General features: G+C 50.5%; 9 protein-coding genes and 1 non-coding gene across 10 annotated transcripts; 5 read left to right on the top strand and 5 right to left on the bottom strand.

Annotated features, from left to right (window-relative positions):
* Window positions 1-629: 629 nt before the first annotated feature.
* On the top strand, window positions 630-3,910 carry P174DRAFT_510193 (putative response regulator; the record flags this gene model as incomplete). The annotated part of the gene is made up of 4 exons (XM_024831648.1): window positions 630-1,963; window positions 2,035-2,198; window positions 2,266-2,924; window positions 2,992-3,910. 4 exons carry the CDS (start codon window positions 630-632, stop codon window positions 3,430-3,432), a joined length of 2,598 nt encoding a protein of 865 aa, XP_024685695.1. The 3' UTR covers window positions 3,433-3,910.
* Window positions 3,911-4,028: 118 nt separating this feature from the next.
* P174DRAFT_438889 (mitochondrial 37S ribosomal protein mS45) lies at window positions 4,029-5,772 on the bottom strand. Its single transcript, XM_024826657.1, has 2 exons — window positions 5,148-5,772; window positions 4,029-4,905 (listed from the first exon to the last, which is right to left on the bottom strand). Exons 1-2 carry the CDS (start codon window positions 5,607-5,609, stop codon window positions 4,222-4,224), a joined length of 1,146 nt encoding a protein of 381 aa, XP_024685694.1. The 5' UTR covers window positions 5,610-5,772; the 3' UTR covers window positions 4,029-4,221.
* Window positions 5,773-6,319: 547 nt separating this feature from the next.
* On the top strand, window positions 6,320-9,155 carry P174DRAFT_438888 (WD repeat PLAP family protein). The gene is made up of 3 exons (XM_024826656.1): window positions 6,320-6,491; window positions 6,593-7,046; window positions 7,098-9,155. Exons 1-3 carry the CDS (start codon window positions 6,444-6,446, stop codon window positions 8,966-8,968), a joined length of 2,373 nt encoding a protein of 790 aa, XP_024685693.1. The 5' UTR covers window positions 6,320-6,443; the 3' UTR covers window positions 8,969-9,155.
* Window positions 9,156-9,275: 120 nt separating this feature from the next.
* On the bottom strand, window positions 9,276-10,439 carry P174DRAFT_510190 (NADHX epimerase; the record flags this gene model as incomplete). Its single annotated transcript, XM_024831647.1, has 6 exons — window positions 10,218-10,439; window positions 10,051-10,165; window positions 9,922-9,987; window positions 9,766-9,860; window positions 9,420-9,706; window positions 9,276-9,399 (listed from the first exon to the last, which is right to left on the bottom strand). Exons 1-6 carry the CDS (start codon window positions 10,296-10,298, stop codon window positions 9,276-9,278), a joined length of 768 nt encoding a protein of 255 aa, XP_024685692.1. The 5' UTR covers window positions 10,299-10,439.
* Window positions 10,440-10,625: 186 nt separating this feature from the next.
* Window positions 10,626-11,167, top strand: P174DRAFT_402102 (mitochondrial 37S ribosomal protein bS16m; the record flags this gene model as incomplete). The annotated part of the gene is made up of 3 exons (XM_024823944.1): window positions 10,626-10,726; window positions 10,869-11,064; window positions 11,126-11,167. The coding sequence occupies exons 1-3, from the start codon at window positions 10,650-10,652 to the stop codon at window positions 11,165-11,167; spliced, it is 315 nt and encodes a 104-aa protein (XP_024685691.1). The 5' UTR covers window positions 10,626-10,649.
* Window positions 11,168-14,668: 3,501 nt separating this feature from the next.
* P174DRAFT_428569 (RNA-binding protein) lies at window positions 14,669-16,519 on the top strand (the record flags this gene model as incomplete). The annotated part of the gene is made up of 1 exon (XM_024825519.1): window positions 14,669-16,519. The coding sequence occupies one exon, from the start codon at window positions 14,669-14,671 to the stop codon at window positions 16,517-16,519; it is 1,851 nt and encodes a 616-aa protein (XP_024685690.1).
* Window positions 16,520-17,854: 1,335 nt separating this feature from the next.
* P174DRAFT_t31 lies at window positions 17,855-17,927 on the bottom strand. The gene has a single exon. It is a non-coding gene; the product is annotated as a tRNA-Val (tRNA).
* A 310-nt stretch (window positions 17,928-18,237) lies between these two features.
* P174DRAFT_438883 (WD40 repeat domain-containing protein) lies at window positions 18,238-20,376 on the top strand. The gene is made up of 6 exons (XM_024826655.1): window positions 18,238-18,723; window positions 18,779-18,892; window positions 18,948-18,987; window positions 19,044-19,139; window positions 19,202-19,830; window positions 19,892-20,376. Exons 1-6 carry the CDS (start codon window positions 18,714-18,716, stop codon window positions 20,026-20,028), a joined length of 1,026 nt encoding a protein of 341 aa, XP_024685689.1. The 5' UTR covers window positions 18,238-18,713; the 3' UTR covers window positions 20,029-20,376.
* A 48-nt stretch (window positions 20,377-20,424) lies between these two features.
* P174DRAFT_365712 (putative RNA binding protein) lies at window positions 20,425-22,032 on the bottom strand (the record flags this gene model as incomplete). Its single annotated transcript, XM_024822073.1, has 6 exons — window positions 20,425-21,108; window positions 21,177-21,376; window positions 21,448-21,485; window positions 21,549-21,580; window positions 21,849-21,914; window positions 21,994-22,032. The coding sequence occupies 6 exons, from the start codon at window positions 22,030-22,032 to the stop codon at window positions 20,425-20,427; spliced, it is 1,059 nt and encodes a 352-aa protein (XP_024685688.1).
* A 480-nt stretch (window positions 22,033-22,512) lies between these two features.
* Window positions 22,513-25,163, bottom strand: P174DRAFT_438882 (alpha-actinin, sarcomeric (f-actin cross linking protein)). Its single transcript, XM_024826654.1, has 4 exons — window positions 25,011-25,163; window positions 24,777-24,843; window positions 23,098-24,705; window positions 22,513-23,026 (listed from the first exon to the last, which is right to left on the bottom strand). Exons 1-4 carry the CDS (start codon window positions 25,064-25,066, stop codon window positions 22,820-22,822), a joined length of 1,938 nt encoding a protein of 645 aa, XP_024685687.1. The 5' UTR covers window positions 25,067-25,163; the 3' UTR covers window positions 22,513-22,819.
* Between the last annotated feature and the right edge of the window lie 344 nt (window positions 25,164-25,507).

Below are 25,507 nucleotides of genomic sequence, written 5' to 3'. Positions count from 1 at the left end.
GGTAGCCTAGATAGATCCTATCTACTGTTTCTGTCTTTTTGATTCTCCAACTTTCCCGTTTCTTCCGGAAGATCACTCTCAGCTAGGATTGATTCGCTTGTTTGCTTGCTTCTTGCCTGCATCTGTATGTTCTAGTAGTAACGAGCTTCACTCCCCAAGCTCTCCCTTTTTATTTACTTACTTCTTCTGCCTCTCCAACCATCTCCTTTCCCCTCATCCCGACCACAATTCTCCAAGCATCTCAGCTCCTGGGGTGGTCGGTTCCACTGATCGAATATGAAGAGCTGAAAAAAAGAAAAAGAAAAGAGAGAAAAGAATCCTGTCGCTCTTCAGTGCTCCTTCCTTCAACTGCCTTGCAGACCGCTGAGCTGCTGCTACTGCTGCTGTTCTTCGATAGAAGACAAATAATATTGTACGACTGCAGAGAATGAGGTGACAGCGCAGTGCTCTTTTCGTTTCTTCTCTTTTGTTTTTTCCTTTTCCTTGTTGTCGTCTGTGTTCTAGACTTTCTCTCTCGGTTGTCGCCTTATTTCTTTTCTTTCTACCTGTCTCTCATTATTTCATCTCTCTTTCCGTGCAATAATATCTGATAGCTGAGCTATCAGACATAACTGTGGTGGATCCTCATCATGCCTGACCGCCGCCTGTCGCAGCTGCTCAAGTCGAAGCTTCTGCGCCGATCATCGACCACGGCTACGACCTATGCAAAACAGAATCAGAAACCCGTTAACGTTCAGAAAAAGGCGGCCGCCGGAGCGGATCCGCCTGTCGACCCCAACTCAACCTCCGACCTTTCCTGTTCCCTGCCTCCTCATCTCTTGACCCCTAACGAAGGAGAGGGTGATGCCAAATCCCGTGCCTACAGCATAGTTTCCTCCATACCCCTCGACCATCCCAGTACCCCCGACGAGATTCCTGGTCCTGCTACTGGTTCCTCAGCGGGCTGCGATCAGTACTTCACCCACTTCGACCGATCGGGCGCAAACTCACATCAAGAAGGATCGCAGAACGGTTCGATTCAGCAGTCTCCGACATTCACAAGGACCCTTCGGCACAAGCAGCCGACCGAGGAAAAAGACAAGGGGAAGTCACAATCGCGGGACGGGGATCAAGAAGGCGAATACCGCTACGAACGTATCCGGAACGGCTCCAACGACTCCGATCCTAAGTACAGCTTGACCACAGAGCTTGCCAATAAGCCCTCTACACCACAGACTCCCGCTGGCGACGACTTGCTACATCCAGCGTCGGGGACCCCTCCTCCCCTTTCGGCTTCGCTGCCAGGGCCCGCTGGCGCAAGCTCGCTTCAATCAGCATATCGACCAGTCCGAGAAAATTCCAGCGTGCCACTACTCGATCCACAATTGACTCCGTCCTTGGGTGCTGTCGCTGAGGACTCTTCTGGAGAATCTGTCTCCCAGTTCGTCGGCCCTCCGTCGTCGTCGCCGTTTCCGAAGCGCCCCACCATTGGGGTCCGCCGTCAGTCGCTTCTTCCAGCCTCACATCAACACTTGATCAGTGGTCTTCTGGGTTTCGGGCCTTCTCAGAACCTCGACCTGAGCAACGGCCACCCTGCCACAGTCAACGGTGAGATGATTCCTCGAAAAATCTGGGTCAAACGGCCAGGTGGCTCGGCCACCCTGGTACCGACCATGGAAAATTCGCTTGTCGACGAGCTGCGCGATCAAGTTATCATGAAGTACGCGAACTCTTTGGGGAGAACATTTGATTCACCTGATATCATGATCCGCATTTCTCCTCGAGAAGGCTCCAACCGGCAGTCTACGCCCGAGCGGATATTGAGTCCTGAGGAGCCGTTGGGTGTGGTCATTGACACTTATTTTCCTGGTGGTCAGACGGTGGACGAAGCGTTGGTCATAGATATCCCTCAACGGCGGACGCCGAAACCATCCCCGCGCCACCCTGTCTATTATCACCATTCGGAACCGGGCGAGCATGGCGAGTACTTTCCGCTCATGCCTGCGAACCCAAATGCCCCGACGCCCCCACTCATCCATCGGCCTCATCTACGAGCGTGAACGCCCATACGGCCCCCTCAATCTCTATTCTCACCACGGGTATGGCGCCTCCGCTACCCTCACCAGGCAATAGAGCAAACCGACATTCTCGCCGGCCACCACTCACTCGACATACTACCAACTCACCCACAATGCTTGGTACAGCGCCGAATCCAAAAGGTACGCGTGGACTCTCACTGTTATTCTTTGGACCGTTAAGACCTCATTCCTCACTGACTAGATGTAGACTCGAGTATGGCCTCGTGTCCTCAACCTCCCGCAGCAGCGCCCCAGGTCCCTACGCCGCCTGGTCCTCCTCCGGAATCTCCTCAGACCAAAACGCACACGCCGCCAGCGCGTGTTGCCTCGCCGCGCCCGCGTCCCACAAAACCGAAGAAGGGCGGCAACGGCCAATCGCCAAACGCTGCCTTTGGTGGCCTTATTGAAGGCACGGTACCTCCCATCAACGTCCTCATTGTCGAAGACAATATCATCAACCAGAAGCTCCTGGAAGCTTTCATGAAGCGCCTCAGCGTCCGTTGGAAGTGCGCTGCGAACGGTGAGGAGGCGGTGAGGAAATGGCGCCAGGGTGGGTTTCACTTGGTCCTGATGGATATCCAACTCCCCGTCATGAACGGGTTAGATGCGACAAAGGAGATCCGGAGACTTGAGCGCCTGAACGGGATCGGTGTCTTCACCAAGACGGCCTCGGGACGATCGAGTGCCAGTTCTGTGTCGCCAGAAGTGAACCAATCATCATCGGAGCTTTCGCTGTCTGAGGAGGATACTCTACATGACTTGTCTCTGTTCAAGAGTCCCGTTATCATTGTCGCTCTCACCGCTAGTAGTTTGCAGAGTGATCGGCATGAGGCTCTGGCTGCCGGCTGCAATGACTTTTTGACCAAGGTATGTCATTTTGACACTTCGCGCATCCTGTTCGGGGTGGATGGCTGACTTTTCCCCCCTTCTTTAGCCCGTTGGATTTCCTTGGTTGGAGCAGAAGGTGACAGAATGGGGCTGCATGCAAGCTCTGATTGACTTCGAAGGCTGGCGGAAATGGCGAGGATTTGCCGACGAAGCCCAGTCACCTTCTCCCACCGATGGAGGTCTCACCAGCCCTCTGCAGACGGGCGCTAATGGTGTGTCCAGTAGAACCTCGACCTCCTCGTCATCTGGAGCAGTCAACGCGACGGCCCGGGAGCTTGACGCAGGTCCTGGTGTGGGCAAACGCAAGTCCACCGTTCCCGAATTGACCAAGCCCGTGGATATCCTTCCTGGGGAACCTCCCGGAAGTGGTAGTGGCGAGGGCAATGAGACCCTTGATTCACCGGCCAGTCCTCTTACCTCCCTGCATGTTGGTGACCCGACTGAACCTTCTGGCGATGAGGAGCAACAAGCTCTTGATGCTACGTAGTCAGTTGCATTCTCCGCAACTCAGGCCTCAATATCTCCCTTTGATGTCATTATACTCACATGGTTTGTACGAGGAGAGTTCCTTTGTTTGATATTACACATTGTTCCCTCCCTCCAGTCTCTTACATGTCCCGCTTTTCTGTATCTTCCATTGGATACCCAGCATAGCCATTTACTCCTCGAGTCCTTCTACCATACATGATGCCCGTACCTTGTTGATTCGTCCATTTCCAGTGTTTACCAACATCTCCTTTGTTGAGCGGCATGAATCCATTGTATATACTACCACTGCTTTAGCGACATCCTCTCACATACGAAAGGAGATGTCTTGTTCTGCGTTTGTTGTTTTGTGAATCCATGCATCACCGCATTGTCTTCCGCATTCTCCTTTATTTGTTAGCCTAAGGCCCTTACTGGATTGACATCCTGATACTGGCAACTGTTCCAATGTTTCCAATGCTATTGTCTAATGAGACCAGTTGCATGTTTCTACCAGTACGTGCACTTCATCATTCAGCTGTAACCAAAGTAGTTGAGGTCGACGTTTGCAATGTCGACTGACACCGAAAGTAAGCATAGGCACCCTTGTGAGTTGAACTCGGAGCTCATGGTTGGTATTGATATTGTTAAAACATGGCAGAATATAAGTACAATGCTAATGCTCGACACACCCTTCACGAGATATTTGTACAGTACATCATTTCCCTGACCGAGAGCAGCTCATGAATGCAGAAGCAGAACGAGATCTCCCCTCATCAAATATAGATCAACAGTGTCAGTAAGACTGGGCTTAGACCTCCACGCGAGTAGGGATCTTGATCTGTCCCTTCTTGCGGTCGTACGTAGGCACACCGTATCTCCGACCGGGCGCCCGGGCACCACGACCATCCGTGCCCGTCGTCTCGCGACTGACAACGACATCCTTGATGCGGAACTCGAACCGCGAGGCCTCAGGCTGCACGCGGACAAGCCGCTGCTCGGCGCGCTCCTTGGCGAGTCTCTTGCGTTCCTGCTTAATCGCCTCCTCCTGCTGGAGCCGCTCGCGGTAGAGCTTCATGTTCTCGCGGAACTCGTTGGGGTTCGACTTCATCTGGCGCTCGTGGGAAACCAGGTGCGGGTGCGGGATACGCACGTCCGCGGGCTGGAGGACCTGCTGCTCATCGTCGCCCTTACCGACGCGCTCGATGTGGGTTGGGTCTTGCGTGATCTTGCTGATGGCCTCGTCGGGGTGGGCCACGTCGCGCTCGACTTCTTTGTGTGGCAGGGCGGGCGCGGCGGAGAACACGCGACCGGCGTCAACACGGGTGAATTGTCGGGACTCGGAGACGGGGTAGAAGATCTGAGGATCGGTGAGGCGGTGGACTGGGAGATCGTTGATGGACTCGTGGGGTCGAGCGTCCAGGTCATTGCGGAGGGGTGTGGTTGGGACCATCTCGTGGACTGCACGAGCGTATGGCAATGCTAGCGACTTTCCCTGAAATTTCAAGCATCGTGTTAGAGCAATCCAAGGCTGCAGAGACGCGAGAATTTCAACAGAAAATGAGGCAATGGCACAAATCAGATATGGGAGTTGTAAGCATTCCCAAGCAGGTTATGCTTGGGGTCTTAAAGACTAATCGATTTTTTTGTTGTTCTCATCATTGTACCATGCCATCGCACCAGGGAAATAGCCGACAGAGCCGGAACGGAGCAGAAAGAAAATGAAAGTATGCATACCTGTTGTTTCCATCGCTTCTCTAATTCTACTAACCGAACAACGGCAGCTACTCGCCGCATATCCACCCCAAGGTCAACACTGACGGCACGCACACTCTGCTTTCTGTCCACAACCCGCCGGTGGATCTCATTGCGCAACTCCTCGCTGAGTATGGGCTCACTGACGAAATTAGAGTTCAGAGGAAAGGGCCGATTGCCGGCATTGCCCTTGAGACGAGTAATGTAATTCGTCCGCCCTGGCGTGTGTTGTTTCAGTTGAGCACCTTCGCTGTTGATCCATGCGAACATCTCATTCCGCAGTCTGGTCTGAGCGGCGGGCGAGGAGGAAAAGAAACGAGAGGAGTATGTTTGTGAGAGCTTGGAGATACATGTGGAAGAGTTTGAAGAGGTCGAGGAAGTAGAGGAGGAGAGGTAAGGGAGGAGAGAGCCCGAGACCACCTGGTTTTGTATTCGGGGAGGCATTTTCAATCAGGTCTCAGGTAGAGGGAAGTATTGTTGCTCTGGGACAAAGCCAGGGACAACGCAGGCACGGCCTTATACAGCTTGCACACGACCAATTGAGCGTCTCTAGTATTAAGAATGTCAGCCGCGAGGTGGTGGTGGTGAAGTACAGCACTGGTATTGGTGATAGTGGAAGAAGGACAGCCGGGCATTTCGAAAGAAACTTTTCGGCTCTCATGATGTGGTCCGTGCCCAGTCACGTGATGCGCCCAACATTGACCCGTCCTTGAGACTTACATAGGTGATATACCAATTATTCTCGGTTATGAAGTGAGATGCATGATGTCGTCTCATGATGTAGTCTGGCTTAATTCTATCGTCATGACCTCTTGCTCATCGATATTTATAGAGCTCTAAGTAAATGCACATGTATTTGAACTTCTCCATAGTTCTGTTCACTCACAGGATCTACTCGATCTATGTACAGATGTACCTCGCCTCTACTATGGACAAGTAGCATTCATTGACCAACGATTGATGCTCTGTTGATAGTTGTATATCACACAGAAATCATGCAGAACTAAAGCTGTGATGGTGTAGTCTTACCCCTGAAACAATAAATAATTCTAGCATCTTCTTGTCACATGTACCTGGCTTTCACCGCCCACATGATATGATGCATGCTGTTCTCCGCACCTGCTGGTGTTGTTGGTTACCATGAACTGAGTGTCTACTAACAGGAGGACTATCTATTCTACGATCTCCTTACCTCGGAAGAGAACCCTCTCGTCAATTTCTTTCCTATCTCAATTGTTGTCTTCTTTCTACAGAGCTCTGCGGTAGCAGCCTTTATGTATGCCTGACTTCAAGATCTCCGCTTCTTTGGAGGGCCATGGCGATGATGTAAGAACGTCCCCGACAATGACTCCTGCCACTCTGGCCACCGCAAAGGGCAATCCCTATGTTTTTCAGCTGCTGACTCTTGCCTTGATTCTAAATTTCAGGTTCGCGCCGTGGCCTATCCGAATCCAAATGTAGTAATTTCGGCTTCTCGAGATGCGACCGTTCGGCTGTGGAAGCTGGTATCTACCCCGCCGCCTGTTTATGATTCCACCATATCCTCCCACGGCTCGGCCTTCATCAACGCTGTAGCGTACTACCCACCAACATCCGAATTTCCTGAAGGTCTCGTACTCTCTGGCGGCCAGGATACGATAATAGAAGCAAGACAACCCGGAAAAACTCCAGACGACAATGCTGACGCAATGCTCCTGGGCCATGGTCACAACGTCTGTGCATTGGACGTGTGCCCAGAGGGAGGCTGGGTGGTAAGCGGCAGTTGGGACTCGACCGCGAGGCTGTGGAGAGTCGGTAAATGGGAATGTGATGTGGTCATGGAGGGTCACCAAGGCAGTGTCTGGGCTGTTCTGGCCTATGATAAAGACACTGTCATCACCGGTGCGTCATTCGCTTCCAGATAAAGATATAGTGTGCTCATACTTTGACCAGGCTGTGCCGACAAGATTATACGGATCTTCAATACATCAGGGGACCTTGTCAAGAGCATCAAAGATTCTCGTGATGTCGTTAGAGCTCTGTGTAAGCTTCCTGCTTCACATCCCTCGGGTGCACACTTCGCTTCCGCAAGCAATGACGGAGTCATTCGACTGTTCACCTTACAGGGGCAGCTGGTTGCCGAGCTTCTTGGTCACGAGAGCTTCATATATTCTTTGGATGTCTTGCCGACAGGCGAGCTGGTCAGTTCCGGAGAAGATCGAACCGTAAGGGTGTGGAATGGCACACAGTGTGTGCAGACAATTACCCATCCCGCAATCTCCGTGTGGGGCGTTGCTGCCTGTAGAGAGAATGGCGATATTGTTACCGGTGCCAGTGACCGTGTCACGCGGATCTTCAGCCGAAATGAAGAGCGAGGGGCAAGCCCGGAGGTGGTTCAGCAGTTCGATAAAGCCGTCAAGGAATCCGCAATACCTGAACAGCAAGTTGGCAAGATCAACAAAGAGAAGCTTCCAGGCCCTGAATTTCTCAAACAGAAGTCCGGTACGAAGGAAGGTCAGGTGCAAATGATCCGCGAAGCAGATGGCAGCGTTACAGCCCACACATGGTCCGCTGCTTCGCAAGAATGGATTGCTGTCGGTACTGTGGTCGATTCTGCTGCCAGCAGTGGGAGGAAGATCGAATATATGGGACAAGATTACGACTATGTCTTCGACGTGGATGTCGAGGATGGGAAGCCTCCCCTCAAGCTTCCATACAATATTTCGCAGAACCCTTATGAAGCGGCCACAAAATTTATCCAAGATAACGAGCTGCCTATGAGTTACCTAGACCAAGTCGCGCAGTTCATTGTCCAGAACACACAGGGCGCAACCCTTGGACAATCTGTTCAAGAACCTGCGCCCACCGGCGCTGATCCCTGGGGCCAGGAGAGGCGTTATCGCCCTGGAGATGCCACAGCGACAGCGGCAGACCCTACGCCTATTTTACCCGAATCACGCCCTAAAGTCCTTCCGCAGAAGACATATCTCTCCATCAAGACAGCTAATCTTAAAATCATTGCCAAAAAACTACAGGAATTAAATGACCAGCTCGCGTCCTCGGGGTCAAAAGACTTATCCCTCAGTCCTCCTGAGTTGGAGACTGTCGTTTCGCTTTGCAGTCAGCTGGAGTCTTCCGTTGCCCTAAAATCATCACCCGTAGTGGATGCTGGGCTGAGGTCATTGTTCAGAGTTGCAACCACGTGGCCTGCCACCAGCAGACTGCCTGGCTTGGACCTGCTCCGCTTGCTCGCTGCTGCAACACCCCTGCTTGCCACTGCAGACTACGGTGGAAAAGATCTTGTTTCTGGGATTCAGGCGAGTGGTATATTTGATCCACCGCTGAATGTAAACAATGCGATGTTGTCTATACGAATGCTGGCGAACCTTTTCGAGACCGACGCCGGTTGTCAATTGGCTGTGAATAGGTTCGACCAGATTGTGGCGGTCGTCAATTCTGCGTTGAGCAACTGCGGAGCAGCACCGAACCGCAATCTCACCATAGCGGTGGCCACGCTGTACATCAACTTCTCGGTTTACTTTACCTCTGAAGGGAGAGAATTGGCTCCAGAATCATCTGAGCGGGGTCTGGTGCTCGTTGGGGAACTGGTCAAGCTAATTGCAAGCGAGAAGGATTCAGAAGCAGTGTATCGTGCCCTAGTCGCCCTAGGAACTCTTATCAAGGCACTAGGTGAGGAAGTGAAGAGTGCTGCGAGGGAGATTTATGATGTGAAGGACATCCTGGAGAAGGTGTCAAGCTCGGGCAGTGGAAAAGAGCCTCGGGTCAAGGGTGTCATTGGCGAGATTAGAGAGGCAATGTCGTAGATTTATGACAAACCACAGCACGGTTTGAAGGCTTTGCGGGGCGGCGTCGCGATTGGAAGCATTTTGTCTTGCGACTTCAAGACAGAGGACTGATTATTTATGAGGCTATGCAAATGCTACGCCAGCTCGAATCAACTGATAGACTTTTTGAACGGCTTTCAATAAAGAGCGCGCATTTATATCATGCAGATTTCCATACACATTGTATATAAGGTCGTGCTCAATGAAGACACCGGCGTAGGATTGATGGCCAGGGAGAAACCGTATCGCCATTCTAATTCATAAGCAGAGCAACGCAGCGCAGCCATTATAGCCGCCCTTCGGCATCAACACCAACTTCCACGATCTGGTCGATGCCGGGATAATCAGGACAATCCAATCCGTACTTCTCAACGATACTCTTGGTCAAGAAACGACCACCGACAAAGTGTCTGCCGCGGTAATATTTCACGCATGGCTTTGGGCCGTGAGACTGATCAGCGCCTCGGGCATAAATTTGGATCCCGGACCCTCCTTGGGTGGACCACTCTGAATGTCCCAAGAACTGGGCGCATCGACGCTCAGCACAGGGACGGACGACGACTCGATCTGGGAGATGATGGATGGGAACGGGTCGCGGAGGGGACCTCCGAAGGAGAACCCGAAGATGGCGTCGACGAGGAAGTCAGCGGACTTGAGAGCCTCGGTGAAATCTGGAACAAAAGGGACGGATAGGTTGTGTAGCTGGGTTTTGAGGCGCTGTTGGTTGCCAGATGATTAGTCTTGGTCTGTTGGGAGTGGTTCCGGGGTGGGCTTGCCTGGTACAGCTCATTCTTCCCTTCTTTGGGATAGTAGACTGAGGGTGTATAGCCGTACTGTGCCAGATGGCGCGCGGCTACTAGGCCGTCGCCGCCTTTTGAAGCGAGTCAGCATCTGCCGTTGAGCTCTTGGTTGTGGACGGGATGGAAGCGTACCGTTGTTCCCTGGGCCACAGACGAGGAGGACATTCTTGCCGGCGCTGGGGGGATGAAGACGGTAGACTTCGCAGGTGTGTTAGCCTCTGGTTATTCTTATTTTGGTTGTAGTTGCTCAATGGCGTGAACACATGCCTGCCTGCGAAACGGACAGCCCCGCGAGTTCCATCAATTGGTCCAAGGACCATCCACCCATCTCCATCAAGTTCTTATCGAGGGAGGCAGCATCTTTGGCTGAGATAGCCTGGCATGTAAGATGAGCTAGGGAGCATAGCTTGGAGTTAAATGCTACCTACCTTCAACGACATCCTGGCGGTCCTACTGTACTTTCGAACTGCTATGGGGAGATATCGTTTTGGGAAAACAGAGCGGAACATACAATGCGAGAGATTAAGTCAATTTGCAATCAGTTATGCTAGTTAGAAGCTCAGATTAGAAGGGAGGAGGTACAAGAGGGAATTATATGTGTGTCTATGGTGTGGTATAGTAAGATAGACATACCAACCGCTAGAGAAGTACACCTTCATATCCTCCGGAGAGAGATCGCATTGCATCATCGCGATGTTTTGTTCTCCACCATCCACACTAGTCTTTTTTCAGTAAGGCCCGGAATAACACATCCTCCGTAGATCAATCTGAACTTCCGCGGGAGTGCAACAAATGAATTGCAGTGCTTGAATTCAGCGTTGCTTGCCGGTTACGAAGGTCAACGATTCAAAATAGTAAAAATGGTCGTCAGAATCCGTCTCTCTCGCTTCGGCAACAAGCACCAGCCATTCTACAACATCGTTGTTGCACAGGCTCGGTATGTCTCTTTCCTTTTGGTGCTTCCTTTTTTCTCTTTGAACTGTTCTGCTGCCTGTCATTGACATCTAGATTGAGATTGATGGACAATTGCCAACCCAGTGTCTGTTAAGAAAAGTGCTAATTATCTGTTCTAACTGAAGGTCGGCTCGAGACTCGAAACCCCTTGAAGTAATTGGCACCTACAATCCTATCCCGCAGCGGCCTACGAATCTGTCCGAAGAGGAAGCTCGGCGCGCAAAGCCATTCAAAGAGGTCTCTCTTGATCGCTCACGGGCAAAGTACTGGCTTGGTGTTGGCGCACAGCCCAGCGAGGGTGTATGGCGGTTATTGAACTTGGTACGTGGTTGGGAAGCTTAAGAAAATCGAAGCTCGTTGCTGACTGGGACAACGATGTTAGGCTGGTCTTGTTCAACCCAAGTCTAATGCTCAAAAAGAATGAGCAGACTCTTCGTGTTTTATTAGTCTTGAGAGCTCAATCAGTTGAGACGGCTCTGTTTAGATCGAGAATACTTCGATTCGTCTGGTTGGGATAGCGATTTACTCTCTTTCTGGCATTCAAAACGGCGTTTACGAGAATTGTCATTTTCTGGAATATACTTGGGTTGAAACCATTCTTTGTACATTATGCGGATTGAAACATGGCTTCGGTTAATATGCGACGAATAAAACGATCGGTTGATGCAATGTTTGGGGTTAGGGTACCTTCAATGGTGCCTGAGTTTTGAATTACTCCCGCTAGACGGTGATCTCAGCCACCAGGCCTAGGTAGTCTGTGAGTGATCTGGCTGTCACTGTCAGAATGTCAAAATGTCAAAATGTCAAAATAGTCCTTCCCAAGCCTATTACGCTTCAGCCCCTAGGGCTGCCCCCTCTCAGACACAAACCTCTTCCTGGAAGGGGTCCACCTTTTCATGCCTCATTCTTTGCTGGCACCGCTGAATGGTCCGTAGAAACCTAGAAGGCAGTTGAGAATGAGATGTCAACATTGCCCTCATTTCTCGACGCGACTAAGAAAAGCCAAGCACTGTGATGTCGATTCCTCGCCGGATGCTGGGTGGTGCCCTGAACATTCAAGAGGCTGACAAGAATGTGTCACGGCCGGACGGTCTGTCGGCAGGCCAGAGCCGGTTGTTGTTGTTATTGTTGTCATCGATGACAGGTATATCCCTGTCGGTGAAGCTTTTTGATGGAACACCGAAGTATAGTTAAGTAATCGAAAGTCTTGAGCCGATGCGTTCAAGCATCCAGATTGCACACGAGCCAGGGAACGCTGTCAAATTCCCTCAGGAGTTCCCCTTCTCCTTACAGTCAACCCCTATGAAATAGATAGCCACCCTCCTAAAGAGACGAGGACAGCGCCGTGTAAGTAGCGACATAGGCATAGGGCCAATATGATCATTGGTGGTTGCGAAGGACTAGACTGGATGATCAACATCAGAGTTTGGGCTTTCCATGAGTCCAGGGCGAGCCACATTCGCCATGAATTCCTTCGTGGACAAAACCATCAAGAGCCCAGCGGGGTCCAGGGGTAATGCTTGGAATAGACCTCTACATAATCTGCGGAGTCATAGTAAGAGTTCATGATGAGTCCATGTTGTCAGTTGTTTCCATGTCCGCTGGTTCATTATCATGCACATGATATGAAATTTCTGAGCTCCGACCCAATTTGGGAGGCTGGAGACGATGGATATGAGACCATCCCATGGATGCCTGACCGAGGATATCCAGAATCCTCAAAAGACGACAACAGCTTTCCTACCTTGGTAAGGTGATCATGTGTAGAGTGATCAGGTTATGAAATCATTCCATCACTGACCGTCATAGTTCATGCGAGTAATAACAAACTCTGATAGATACCGTGGGGTGTTCCTATAGAGATGGCTTGGATACAACCAGAGCGGAGTGTTCTTGCCCTTCAAATGACACATTTCAGGTACTTCGTCATTTACTTTTGGACAAGGAGGGAGAGGGAGAGTACGGAGTAGTTACCTCATGTCAACAAGATGAAGCAACAGGCAGTGATGATAAATTGATAATTCAAAGGGTTCCACCTTTATGCACGACCTCTGCAACTAACGGGGCACGCACTGCCCCTGCGGCCTGCCCTGAACTAGGACGGACTCTAAGTAAGCCTATCTTACGGGGTAGATACTACTAGTGCCTAGTTATACGCATCCGGACCGTTCGCTGTGGATTAGATAAGACACCCAACCATTCTCGCTGTTCTCGGTATGTCCCTCATTACTGTGATATTCCACGGAGTTTATCAAAGACTTAGTTGTAGTATGAATGTCCTCTCTGTCATTTTTCTGCTATTCGTACTCCCGTGCTCGTCAGTCAGTCTTAGACTCTCATGCTCAAATTGACGACCGGCGCTCATGGGCCCTGGATAGCGCGTCTTGTCAATTTAACTTGCTGGGTCGCGCTTCGACTGAGTTGGGTCTAGCCGAGTCACTTACACCACCTGCGGTTCCTGACTGGCTCACGCACTCTGGATGACTTATGGATGCAATCAGAGAATGCCTCAATGTCATTCGTCCCTTCCATCATCAGACCCGATCCACCCTCATCCTAGGTACGGAGTAGCCTTGATACGGGAGTACTGAATTAGAGTGTAAGGTAGGGTAGTTTTCGAGCTTCGACTCTCTTAGTCTCTTTGACTCCTGGGACGGAACCAGACTCGATCCGTGGGCCACAAGATGCACCGCCTACTGAGACTGAGCGACAGTCTACCTAGTAGTACCTTAGGTAGGTATCTTTTCAACGAATCTCGCAACGAAGTCTATAAAGAAGGAAAGGTGAATCCGCCTAAAAGTACCGGAGCTACTGTAGGTACCAGAATCCTAGAGGGATTCATGCGTGTTGCTAAGTAGACTGCTATTGGTAGTACGCTGTAGTTTGTCTCTCAGCACCACTTCCGGACTCCAACTACCTTAGACACTCTAGGTACTCGTAATCGTTCATCCCAATTAATGCGATAATTCCATTATTATTCATCCAAGGCCCTGTTTTTCTTTTCTTTTTCCTTTTCTCTGTTTTCGCACATTTACATTAATTATTATCACCACAACCATCATCATCATCATCTTCTTCTTCTTCTGCTGTCATTCGCGTGTCCCTTGGATCATTCTTCGGTCGCCATTCATCTTATCTGGGTCAGTACCAGCCGGCTAGACTAGACTATGCTGTAGGTAATCATCCTCCTCCGCCTCCCTCCTTTTACACAACCCCCCCCAAAAGTTCCAAACTTTCCCTTCCACACCTTACCACAGCAAGTTCCACTCTTCTGTACTTGGTACTTCCCGTACAATTACTGTATCGAACCACCGCCTTTCCCCCTCGACGCACCCCCCAAACCTCTCTCATCTATCTGCTCTCCGTACTGCACTCAAATACTATTCCACCTTTACTCTTCCGTTCTCGTCTTCTCGTCCGATCTACCTCACCCATCCATCTTCCCTCCTTTCCTCTTCGCCTCATCGCCACCAAACACCTCATTCTTCTTGTTACTTTTTCTCGATTACTCATTCCTCTCTTAGTTAATCGATCCTTGTCAATTTTATCACGTATCGATCTCTTTGTGCCGACTCATTCTCATACAACTTCCTCGGTCCGTCCCCGTCTTCATAATTGCCTCCTTCGCCGCCAAGCTGCCACAGACCTAATCGCGCTCCTTTCGAAGACTCGGTCGCGTTTCTTGATGAGGGCATAAAGAAACCACATCGTCGTGCATCCATTTATTCTTCATATTTTGGCGCGTCATCCTCGTCGGTCTGAACTATTTTGACGCTCTTGCATCGTATCGCAATATTCTTGCTCGCTCCAGCAAACATACCTACCCTCCTTTTCTAGACACCCCGCGACTGTCTTTCATCATCAACCCTGCGAATACATTGTTATCATCGCACACTTGTATTGTGGCATTGCTGGTCCTCGAGGCATGAGTGCCGGTTCGAGTCAGTCTACTCGTACGAGTCCAAGTTCTTACAGTACCACTCAGCGCACGCCTTCCGTCTCGTCGGGCGCGTCGCCTCCTCAGCAGTCGCTTTCTTCCTCCCAGCCGCCCACGACGGCCCAGAATGCGATGTCGACCGACGTATATTCTCCCACTGCGTCGCAAACAACGAACACTCTAGGCGGCTCGTTTTCTTATCCTTTCTCTCCCCTCGGTCCCTCCTTGCCTTTCGATAGTGGCGCGCCTGGCAACATGCGTTTAACTGATTCCGATCGGTCGGCCCAGACCCTGAACGGCTTCGCCCGGCCCGCAAATGGTAATACTGGCGGCGCAATTGTGATGCGCAAGTTGCCTCGAAACACTAGTCGCGAAGCGCTGCGCAGTATGTTGCTTTTTGCGAAAGATTTCGTGGATGCGGATTTCTTTCCTGTTGAACTCCCGGACGATCACGGATACCTGACCGCCATCGCGCGCTTCAATACGATGGCTGCAGCTGAAGAAGCCTGCGCTCTACTGGATGGCAAGCCAAACTCGCAGAATGATGCCAACATGATCGTTGAGCTCTACCATGGACCGGTTCCGTCTGCCTTGAACCCAACGAGGCGCAATACGATTGATCACACCGCGACTCGAAATATGTTGGGTAATGGCCACCTGTCGCGGTCTTCCCGGTTCAACGGCACATTCCAAAGTCTTGAGAAGCTGGCAGCGCCAAATTCATCCCTGCAGTCGAACGGCGACACACTGACCTCGAACTCAGAGTCCGGGTCTCGTCTTCAAAGCATATTTTCTCCCCAGTCCCCGATCGGCAATGGCGTTCATGACCTTCCGCGCGTTAGTGGTAAGTCAATGATCGACCAAGATCCGGATGAAGATACGGGTGAGCTACTCAAGGATCCCGTTGGCTACGCCGAGAACGGTCATTCTTCTTCGGTCACCCTGCCTCGACGTTCGACGAATCCTCAGTATCCCACCAACCGATTCGGCAGCCTCTCTCTGTCCACCAACATGACCTCCCCACCTCTGCACAATTATGCGCCTGGCGGCTCAGGGCGCATTGGGGTCCCGACGCCTTCCTCCACCTTTCCTCAGGCAATCAACGGCAACACTATGATGGGAGGTCATGGATACCCTTATGGTAATCAGCATACTCCTCGTCATAGTCTTCCTGCGGCGAATCCGAACGACTTGAATCCTCCCTGCAATACCCTCTATGTTGGTAACCTTCCTCCGGACACCTCCGAAGAGGAGCTGAAGGCTCTCTTCTCCAAACAACGCGGATACAAGCGTCTGTGCTTCCGGAACAAGCAAAACGGTCCCATGTGTTTCGTTGAATTCGACGAAGTGGCCATGGCTAGTAAAGCGCTCAATGAGCTTTATGGATACAAGCTCTCCAACAGTAACAAGACCGGGATTCGCTTGAGTTTCTCAAAGAATCCATTGGGTGTCCGCTCCGGTCAGCCGGGAAGCATGAACGCGTCCAGCCACCTTTCTGCGCAAGGCTCGATCCCTGGTGGTAGCAGTCTCGGAGGCATTCACAGTCATATGTTCTCGACCGTCAGCGGTCCACCACCTGGGCTTGCTGCGCCGCCGGGACTGGCGATGCCCATGGCTTTGAGAAGCAATGGGGCCATGCATCCGCCAGGGAATCCCCACGCACCTATGCCCACCAACGGGTCCTTCAACTCAAACTCTGGTTTGGGGATCAGAGGAAACAACATAAATTCGTTGATGTCCCCGACTCCGCCCCTCACGGGAGGTGTTGGCGGCACTTCTACCGGATCAAACGTGGGAGGCTTCAATTCTTTCTATCCTGACTACATGATGGGTCGGTAGAGGGGTCCGGTTTTCTTCATCTGGAATTAATGTCCGACATGTTTGATGACAATTGAGGGTTTTCAAGTCTGGCGCATTGGGAGTCCTGGATTTTCATGAGCTAGATCAGCATTCGGAGGGCTCCCCTTTACCTCCTGGGAGTAAGGACTACGGTATTCTGGCCTTAACTGCTTGCTTTTTACATCTCGCGTCCGGTTTTTCGTTCTTTGCTTTTCATAGCATGGTATTGTGGGCGCTTTTCTGATGTCTTTCCCTTGGTGAGGCTGTACTCCTCTTCGGCTCTATGCTGTTTGTGTATTCAGATCCCGGCAAAGCTTTCGGGAATTCGCATTTGGTCAGGTTCACCTGATTTTGTTACTCGAGTTACTTCACATACCCAGCCTCTTTTTGTTTCTGGTCTTCATCGCACTCCCTTCTCCTGCGACTTTCTTTTCTGCCCCTCACTTGTAATTGTGCTCCAGTTTTCGCGATACCTCATTTCTCAGCCTCATCATGGAAGACAAACAGTGTTCAACTCAAGTGGCCTTATTCTAGTGGTCTTGTCCTGCGTTCATGATTCCCTCTTGCATCGGTTCTTCTTACGGCCATTCTTTTACCTTCGTGAGGACTGCCCCAGCCTCGTCTCACGCGGGTGGAGTCTCTTATTTTTGACACTTTTCTTCTTGTCCTGGAGGTCATACTACCCCTCTTTGCTCGGATATACGGTTGACTTGCAACTCACCTCGATTTTAAAAACGGATGGAGGAAAGCTTGGGAAATGGAAAAACAAAAAAAAGAAAGAAAGAATCAGAAAGGAAATGTGGATTCGAACAAGGAGTTTCCGACTGCGTTGCTCGCCAGTCTGCGGCGAAAGAGTCGTATGATTTGCAAGACCATTATGGCTGGCTCCCGCAAGGATATATGGCCAAAAGATGAACCATTCGTGAGGCGTTGGCTTTACACGGTTATACATCCATCAAGATACACTTCTGGGTTCTTTTATCTGTTCCTCAAGCTCTTTGGGGAGGCGTGATCGGTACTTATTATTGTCGTTGGTCCCTGGTTTGTAGCGGATTGCTCTATCGTGGCTATGATCAATTGCATGTTACTTTATTCCCACGGTGTCACCTTTAATTCTCTTTGCTTCTCAAGCGATGTTGGCTACACCAAGGCATGCCGAGGAACAGTGTACTGTGTCTGCTAACATGCACTGGCGGTGTTCGATCTTGCTTTCTGGCGGATTACTTTCTTACTTACTTGCTATGTTAAATGGAAAATTGTAGACGAGAACTTTGATACTCTGTCCTCTGCCACATTTCCAAATTCCAGTGTATATCAGAAACCTACAAAAAACAATGACCAGTGCCGGGTTCGAACCGGCGACCTTTTCGGTGTAAACGAAACGCGATGACCACTACGCTAACTGGCCAACTGTTGAATTATCCGCTTCTTTTTGTCTCTGTAACCAAAGGCAATGAACGAGTCGATGATGGACCATACAATGACTAGGACAAAACCGTGGAGAACTTGACCTATTGCTTACTAGCACCCATTAGAGTTACCCGCATGCTCATAAATCTTATAAAAGTGCTAGATGAGGATTGAGGACACATCAGTAGGAATACTTGTCCAGCTCAGAAGTAGAAGTATACACGTCACGTGCTGGTCGTCTTCACTGCTTTCAGTCTAGCGTGAGCAATCGGAGATTTTGAACGAAACTCCGACAATTTGGAGTATCAACGAACGGAGCTATCAGAACAGGAAGACTTACTTGCTTGACTCAGTATCCTCGAGACTCCCGTCTTGCTTCTCTTTGGAGTCGGAGTCTTTCCTTTGTTTGCTTCCGTTAACTGGTCTGATAACGTACTTACTCTACTTCTGTTTACGGTTGGGATTACTACTGGACAACCTTTCATAACTTTTCTTTCTCTTCCGATTGCCTCATCACCATTACCCCGCCAATCTATATTGATGATTTGATGAAATTGACGAATCTTTCCCTGTATCATTACCTATATTGATCCTTGACGTCTCTCTGAAGTCTTCTATGACCTGTCAATTCATGTTTTGATCGTTGATAGGCAGATTCTGGCCTATGTCCAAGCACTGATCAACCACTATCTTCACGGCCGACCAAGCTTTGAAAGCAAACGACCAATCAACCACTAGGCGAACAGACACGTATTCGGTATATATTGGCCTTCAATCTTTTAAGATGGCGTCAGGTAAGCTTTCTCAATTCAGAAAGCTTTTCTTCACCTATGTGTTGACGATAAACAGATATCCCTAAAGTTGTGCCCTTGACCTGCCATGGACACTCTCGTCCAGTGCCTCATCTGAACTTCTCCTCCCTTGTAGAGGACGATCAGTACTATCTAATTTCTGCTTGCAAAGGTAACCGTTTCCGCTGCAATGTCTGCGTCGCGACTAAGCTAAATTGCTCTGATAGACAACAACCCCATGCTTCGGGATGGCATTACTGGTGACTGGTTAGTGGTTATCGCTTCTATCGTTACCAATTGCTTGACTAAGTCTTACAACTCAGGATTGGCACTTTCCTTGGCCACAAGGGAGCTGTATGGCAAGCTCGTCTTTCGACGGACGCCAACATTGCAGCAACTGCGGCTGCAGATTTCTCCGCGTATGTTTTAAGATTCCTCGTACCGCGGCAACATCGACGGGACTGCTAACACTGATCCCCAGGAAGGTGTGGGATACTCATACTGGTGAATGCTTGCACACACTCCAGCATTCACACATCTGTCGAGCGGTGGCATTCCCGATTCAATCGTCCCCTCAGATTCTAGCCACTGGAGGCTTCGAGAAAAGGCTACGTATTTTTGATCTGACACGCAGCGGTGGTAGTAACAGCTCCTCACCAACGTCCCCGTCCGCCGGGGAGAACGGCAATGGAGCTAGCGCGATCACAAGCTATGAGATTGGGCCTGGCGTGCACGGAGGCACAATCAAGTCCATCGTCTGGAATCAGGACTACAACATCCTCACGACAGCCGCAGAGGATCGGAAGATCCGCTGGTGGGATCTTCGTTCTCGCCATCCTGTTGTCGAGCATGCTGTCGAAGGCACGATAGGTAGCTGCGAGCTCAACACCCTCGCCACTCGACCCAATGACCCCGGTATCCTAACCGTCGCGGCCGGAAAGAGTGTCTACCTCTTCGATGGTGTCACCCCCGGGCGGCTTCTGAAGAAGATGGACTTTCGATACGAGGTCGCCAGCGCCGCTGTGAACAATGATACCGGCCGATTGGTCACCGGCAGTGCTGACGATACCTGGGCTCGGGTGTACGATCTACGCACCGAAGAAGAGCTCGGTATGTGCATAGGAACCTTCCATCTTCTAAGGCGTATGGCCACGCTAACCTGTTATCTTAGAGGTCCAAAAGGGTCACCATGGCCCCATCTGGTCAGTCAGTTTCTCTCCCGACGGCAAGCTCTATGGCACAGGAAGTGAAGATGGAACGATCAAGCTCTGGAAGGCATGCAGGGAGCCCTACGGGCTGTGGCGGTAGATACAGAGGTTTCTACGCCTATGGAAAAGTTTCCCAGCCTACAGTGACCCTTACTCCCACGAGACGAGGTCAGTGTTCAATACTGACTATCCGTCGACTCATCTGGGTCTCGTGACTCCTATGCTCTCCATGTGTCCAGTTTCTATCAGCATATAACCGGGACTTTTCGAACACCTACCTTTACAATGCAGACGCTGAGCTGGGGATCGAGATAATGTAACAGTACTGCATGTATACATGCGAAATGGATCGTCTCATATTACACGCCCAGTGTCAAGGAAAACTGCACACAAGAAAATGTTCCAATCTGGTTTGAGTTGAGAAATACATAAGAGCAAGAAAATGGAATACAGTGCCAAAGAACCCTCCTTATTCCACCGTAATGTAGGTAATGTCCTATTCAATCATATCAACGTCATCATCACCAGCCGCAGCGGACGTAGCTGGGGCAATCTGCTGAGGCTCATCCTGCACAATCTCTTTGTCGGCAGCGCCAGCACCCGCATTTGCGCCTCCCCAGTAATCATCCATCTCTTGATCAAGCTCTTCCTGCGTCTTCTTAGGTCTGGCGTTAGGGTTCCGGTGACCCTCGCCTCGATTTCTATCATCTCGCCGCTCCCCCTGCCGTCTGCCATTGGTGCTTCGTCGGACTGGCGATCGCTGTCCTGGCACGTACCGGTCAATGTGCTCCGGGGCCGGCTTCGAGACGTCGCTACGGCGATAGCCTGCGCCTCCACCAGGGCGACGGCCCCGGCGATGACGTGCTCCGCCTTCGACATCACCATTCTCACTTCCGGGGCTTAAGCTTCGGGCATCGCGAGGCCGCTCGATGCGATCAAAAAGACTTCCCTTGGGCCGTTCGACATTGTCAAATGGGTTGCGGTCCCGTTTTCCAGGGCCAGAGGCGACTAGCGTCAAACGGATAGGCTGTCCTTTGGCATTTGCGCCATCGAATTCTGCAATCGCCGTTCTCGCATCGTTCGCACGGTTGTACGTAACATAGGCAACACCTTCGGAGCGTCCAGCCCGGTCATAGACGAGAGATAGATTTGAGACAGGTCCGATCCGAGTAAACAGATCCTAAAACGAGAACTCATCAGCAAACTGATCAAGCACGACGTGTCATATGCTCTTTGATCGGCACTTACCTCCAGATCGCTCTCCGTAATGTCGTAGTGAATGTTCTCAACGCGGATCTTTGCTCCGGCGGGTGCGCTGCTGCAGGAGTTAGCCACACCCACGAAGTGCTTCAGCAGCAAATCCAAGCCAGACATACCGATCGGGCGAATGGGAGTAACGGTCACCGCGTGGACGTCGGGAACCACGAGCAGGGCGGGCTGAAAGAAGTCTGTGTTAAAACAAAAAAGCGGAATGGAAATCCCCCGTGACAATCGCCACGAAGCCAGGTTTAAAACGCACTGTGTCTGTCGTCGTCATATCTGTCATGAACCCAATCACTGTAAATGCAACCCTATCAGTAAACACGGCCTTCATATTGTGATTTGTACGGGGCCAATTACAGATCTAAGTCAACTCGCTCTTCTCTGTAGGACTGTTGTGACGCAAAAAGAGAGACAAGGTCAGCTGGAAATCAAAATATGCAGTCTGGAAACGGTTCCATCAATCTGCGGCTTCTTTCGCGAGCCTTGAGGCCGTGTAAGACAGGACGACAAGACCAACGACATCTGTACTGATCATGTTGCGGTAGGGAGGTTCGAAAGGAGAAGAGGAGGGAGGACCTGGAAGCTCGAAAAGTAGGAGGTTAGCACAGCTGACCTGGGAGACCGATAGTTTGTTTGTCAGACGATATATGGACGGACCTTTTTCACGCCATCACGGCGACGACCTTGACCTTGAGGAGGACGGCGACCTCTGTTCTGTTTCTGCTATACAATTCTTCATGTTAGTAAACAAGTGAAGCTTCTTCGGTGAGTGCAAGCTGAAAAAGAGTACTGGAGGCCATACAGGGCGCTCGGCAATGATCTCATCGAGACTACGGTCCATCTTGGACACGGCGGAAGATCAGGCTATAAAAAGCTGGACAATAGAGGTTGGATAATATGCCGGAAGCAATAGGTGAAAGATGTTTATAAATTGGTTCTGAGGAGAGGTTGTTGGTTGTCGTATCAGAAGGTTGAGCTGCGACTGAGACCAGAAATCAGCCTAGGTCATGTGATTCTAAGGAGTATACTCAAGGCGCGAAGTTGAGTTTTCAACAGCATGGAGGAGATGCACCAATAACCCAAGTCAAGGTGAATCGAGGGATAGTAAGCCTCAATAGTCAAGAGCAGAAAAGGAAAAACCAGACGATCACGATATTTGAAGTTCGGGACAAACTCATTACGCTGATCCTACTTCTGTGGGAGCGCTGCTTTCGAAGATGTTTCAGCCGACGTACACCAGATGTTATTTTATGAAACTTACATTTGACCCAAGCCGGTTAATCGTCAGAAGAGGAGAGTACTTAGCAGAAGTATTTCTACTCATCAATTACTTTACTTCGACTTGAATGGTGGTATACATGGCAAGAATCGCGCAAGCTCAAACAAGAACGTGAAAACGCAGGATGCACGACGAAAGAGAATAATGATCATGCAAGACAAGAAGTTAGAAACAGACAAAAATCAATGCTTCAAGTCCTGTATGCATGGTTGAGACTGTCACTCATCGAAAGACCAAGACCCCTTTTCGCTCCGCCAAACTCCAGTAACAACCCACGAGGAAAAACCAAGTAAAAGGGATTGAAGGCAAAAGTAAAGGCAATCTGAAACGGAAATCGCTATGCATCAATTTAGTGGTCGCCGTTGACAGAGGAGCTATCTTTGTTCTTGTTGTTATGCTCCATCATCTTTTCCATGAAGCTAATATAGTCAAACTTGGGAAGGTCTCGATCTTCTAGAAGATCTGGACCTTGATGTATCGGCATCGTCTGAACAAGGTGCTCAATGACTTCATCGGGAATGAGGGAGTGGCGGAGGTCGAGTTCTGTGACATAGGGCTGCAAATTGATCAGTTAGCAAGGATTCTTAGCAACTGCTGCGAGACCCCTCAGGTTGTGGAGGTACATACCTTGCCGTCCGCAACTTCGCGGAAGCTTTGAAAGACCTGCTCTGCAGTATGCTGATCTTCCGTCACGCTGACCATGAAGTGGATGAACTGCTCAAAGCTGACGCCAGCATTCTGCGCTAACCTGGCCGGCCCGCAAGTTTCGACGTAGACCTGGTGCATTTCTTCCTCGTCGTATACGAGCCCCAGACTGGCGAGCGCCGCAGAGAACTCGAGCTCATGGAGTGTATTCGATGAATCACGGTCAAAGTGTCTAAAGACAGATTCGAACTCTTCCAATTGGATCGGAGTCAGGTTGGTCATATTGCGTACAACTAGCTGGTTCTCGAGGAACGCGAGCTTCTTGGAGATACTTGATTTGACTAAGCTCAGCTCGTAAGAAAGTTCATCTAAGGTATATGTCGTGAAGTCGTTCTCCTCAATATTCGCTTCGACGCACTGTTCGTCAAGTTCCGCAATGGTTTCTAAGAAAGCGTCGAGTGGAGGAAGATTGTCATTGAGTCTCTTGACATGCTCTAATTGGTCCTCTACATCGCCGTCAAGACCAGAAATAGCAAGCGACAAGGTCTTCAGCGTGAGTGCAAAGTCATTAGCCTTGTCCGCGAAGGATCGGCGTAGAGCGTTCTTGATGTCCCGAATGGTCTCGTTGATGAGCTGGCTCCGCTCGTGCTCATCACGAGTCAATAGCTCCCATTCCTGGTCACAGACTTCGAGGCGTAATTCTTCCGGCGGATCGTACGGGCGAAGCCGATAGGTGCTGAGTTTGGTCTTGATATTGCCAAGTAGAGCAGCAAGGTCTGATTTCTCGGCGACCCATCGTCGTTTCTCATTTCTCTTGTATAAGGAGAACAGGCGAGCTTGTTCTTTGGCGTCTTTGTAAGTTCCCTCGAACGATGCATTCTTCCATGCTTCGCGCTGAGCTCTAATCAGACGCAAGAGTTCTTTCATCCTCCGTTCGTATGAGTTCTGCATCTCCCAGGCACCATGCATATTGTTGATGAATTTCTCAACTCGCCGACCCGCATTTTCCACCCTTTCCAGTTGGGAGAAGGCATGGAACCAGTAGGCGATATAAGTCATCAGCGACCGTTCGTCGGGTTTTGCAACGTCACAGACGTCATCCACATCGAGCAAATCAGGGATACCGATTTCATTTGTCGCAATATCGAACGCTAGCTTCATGTTCCCGCGGTGATCATTCTTGTCCAGGGCGTCGAAATCGATCAGATCCGGTCGGTGGATATCGAGGAGAGCACAGAAAGCAAGGCCGTCATTCCAGCTGGTCGAGAAGTCGCGGACTTCTACACCCTCGTAGCAAGCGGTCTTTCTCTGACACCAAAGCAGAAGACCCTCCTTAGCAGTCATGCCCTCCGCGTTGATGTCGCTGATAGTGAATCTCAGGATGAGCGTCCATATCAAACCCAGGATAATCTTCCGGTTGCCATCAACAATATCCTCCGCTCCGATATTTGTCATCTGGATCCGCCTCCCTCTGATGAAGTCGAGACTCTTGTTGACATTCTCGAATTTCTGTACGCGAAGCTTGGGCTTGGAAGCATAACGGCCGAGGGATTCTCCGCCCAGGATTTCGAGCAAGTGGATGAGGATAACCTAGGAGAGTTGGCCGATCAATGTCTGGATTCTCAGGATAACCGACTATCCGGAGGTAGGAGGAAACTCACGCCATCGGAGAGGTCGGTCACAAGGTCATCGATCAAGATGCCTCGAACCTTGATCTTGTCATTAAGCCTACGGGGACAGGAGAGTGTCAGCCAGGGCAAGTTCGACGCCGAAATAGAGCGTGGGAAAGTGGACAGATCGCGATCAAGAAAAAACTATCCAGCGAACGAGGGGCACCACCGTCTCTCAAACAATAACAAATAACCAGTGAGGGGGTAATCGGAGGATAGACCAACCATTTAGTAAAAGTTTTCTGCTGTACATTAACCCAGGACTTTTCAACCGTCAACATGATGAGTGATAGAAAGAATCGAGTACATCCAGGGCCGTCGGTTCTATGGGAGTTTCTTTTTTTCCTTTGTCCTTCCTTGAGCCTGTCAGTGTCAAGAACAGACGATAATGAGTCGAAAATAGATTGGGGAAGTACCTAAAGATACCTAACCCGTAGGAGGGATACCCGCTCCCCGATAAACTAGCCTGGGATGGAAAGGGCAAGATCTTCACGACAGATCGATTTGAAGGTGGCTGGATTCGGCATCTATGGAGATCAGAACAGCCTAGATAGAAGCTTTGACTGAGATGTGAACCTTTGAGACACAATTGGACAGTCAGTATAAAAGAAGACTAAAGACCGCCCTCAGTTCTCCAGAGGCTCGTGTCTGCACCCCTCTGACTGCAACCCGGAGGATTATCTATCCTAGATACTTGACTGTCAACAAACCCATCCCCTCGG

This window comes from Aspergillus novofumigatus, assembly GCF_002847465.1.
Source record: "Aspergillus novofumigatus IBT 16806 chromosome Unknown P174scaffold_2, whole genome shotgun sequence".
NCBI classification, from domain to species: Eukaryota; Fungi; Ascomycota; class Eurotiomycetes; order Eurotiales; family Aspergillaceae; genus Aspergillus; species Aspergillus novofumigatus.
This window is presented reverse-complemented; position numbering and strand designations above follow the sequence as displayed.

Excerpts from the sequence above, each read along its gene's own strand:
- P174DRAFT_438888 (XM_024826656.1), top strand. The coding sequence starts at position 6,444 with ATGCCTGACTTCAAGATCTCCGCTTCTTTGGAGGGCCATGGCGATGAT. Across the intron at positions 6,492-6,592 it reads TGGAGGGCCATGGCGATGAT|GTTCGCGCCGTGGCCTATCC; the intron begins GTAAGAACGTCC and ends TCTAAATTTCAG. Across the intron at positions 7,047-7,097 it reads TAAAGACACTGTCATCACCG|GCTGTGCCGACAAGATTATA; the intron begins GTGCGTCATTCG and ends TACTTTGACCAG.
- P174DRAFT_438882 (XM_024826654.1), bottom strand. The coding sequence starts at position 25,066 with ATGTTGACGGTTGAAAAGTCCTGGGTTAATGTACAGCAGAAAACTTTT. Across the intron at positions 24,706-24,776 it reads TGACCGACCTCTCCGATGGC|GTTATCCTCATCCACTTGCT; the intron begins GTGAGTTTCCTC and ends CAACTCTCCTAG. Across the intron at positions 23,027-23,097 it reads GCGAAGTTGCGGACGGCAAG|CCCTATGTCACAGAACTCGA; the intron begins GTATGTACCTCC and ends ATCAATTTGCAG.
- P174DRAFT_438889 (XM_024826657.1), bottom strand. The coding sequence starts at position 5,609 with ATGCCTCCCCGAATACAAAACCAGGTGGTCTCGGGCTCTCTCCTCCCT. Across the intron at positions 4,906-5,147 it reads AGAAGCGATGGAAACAACAG|GGAAAGTCGCTAGCATTGCC; the intron begins GTATGCATACTT and ends TTGAAATTTCAG.
- P174DRAFT_438883 (XM_024826655.1), top strand. Across the intron at positions 18,893-18,947 it reads TCTAATTTCTGCTTGCAAAG|ACAACAACCCCATGCTTCGG; the intron begins GTAACCGTTTCC and ends TTGCTCTGATAG. Across the intron at positions 19,831-19,891 it reads ACGCACCGAAGAAGAGCTCG|AGGTCCAAAAGGGTCACCAT; the intron begins GTATGTGCATAG and ends CTGTTATCTTAG.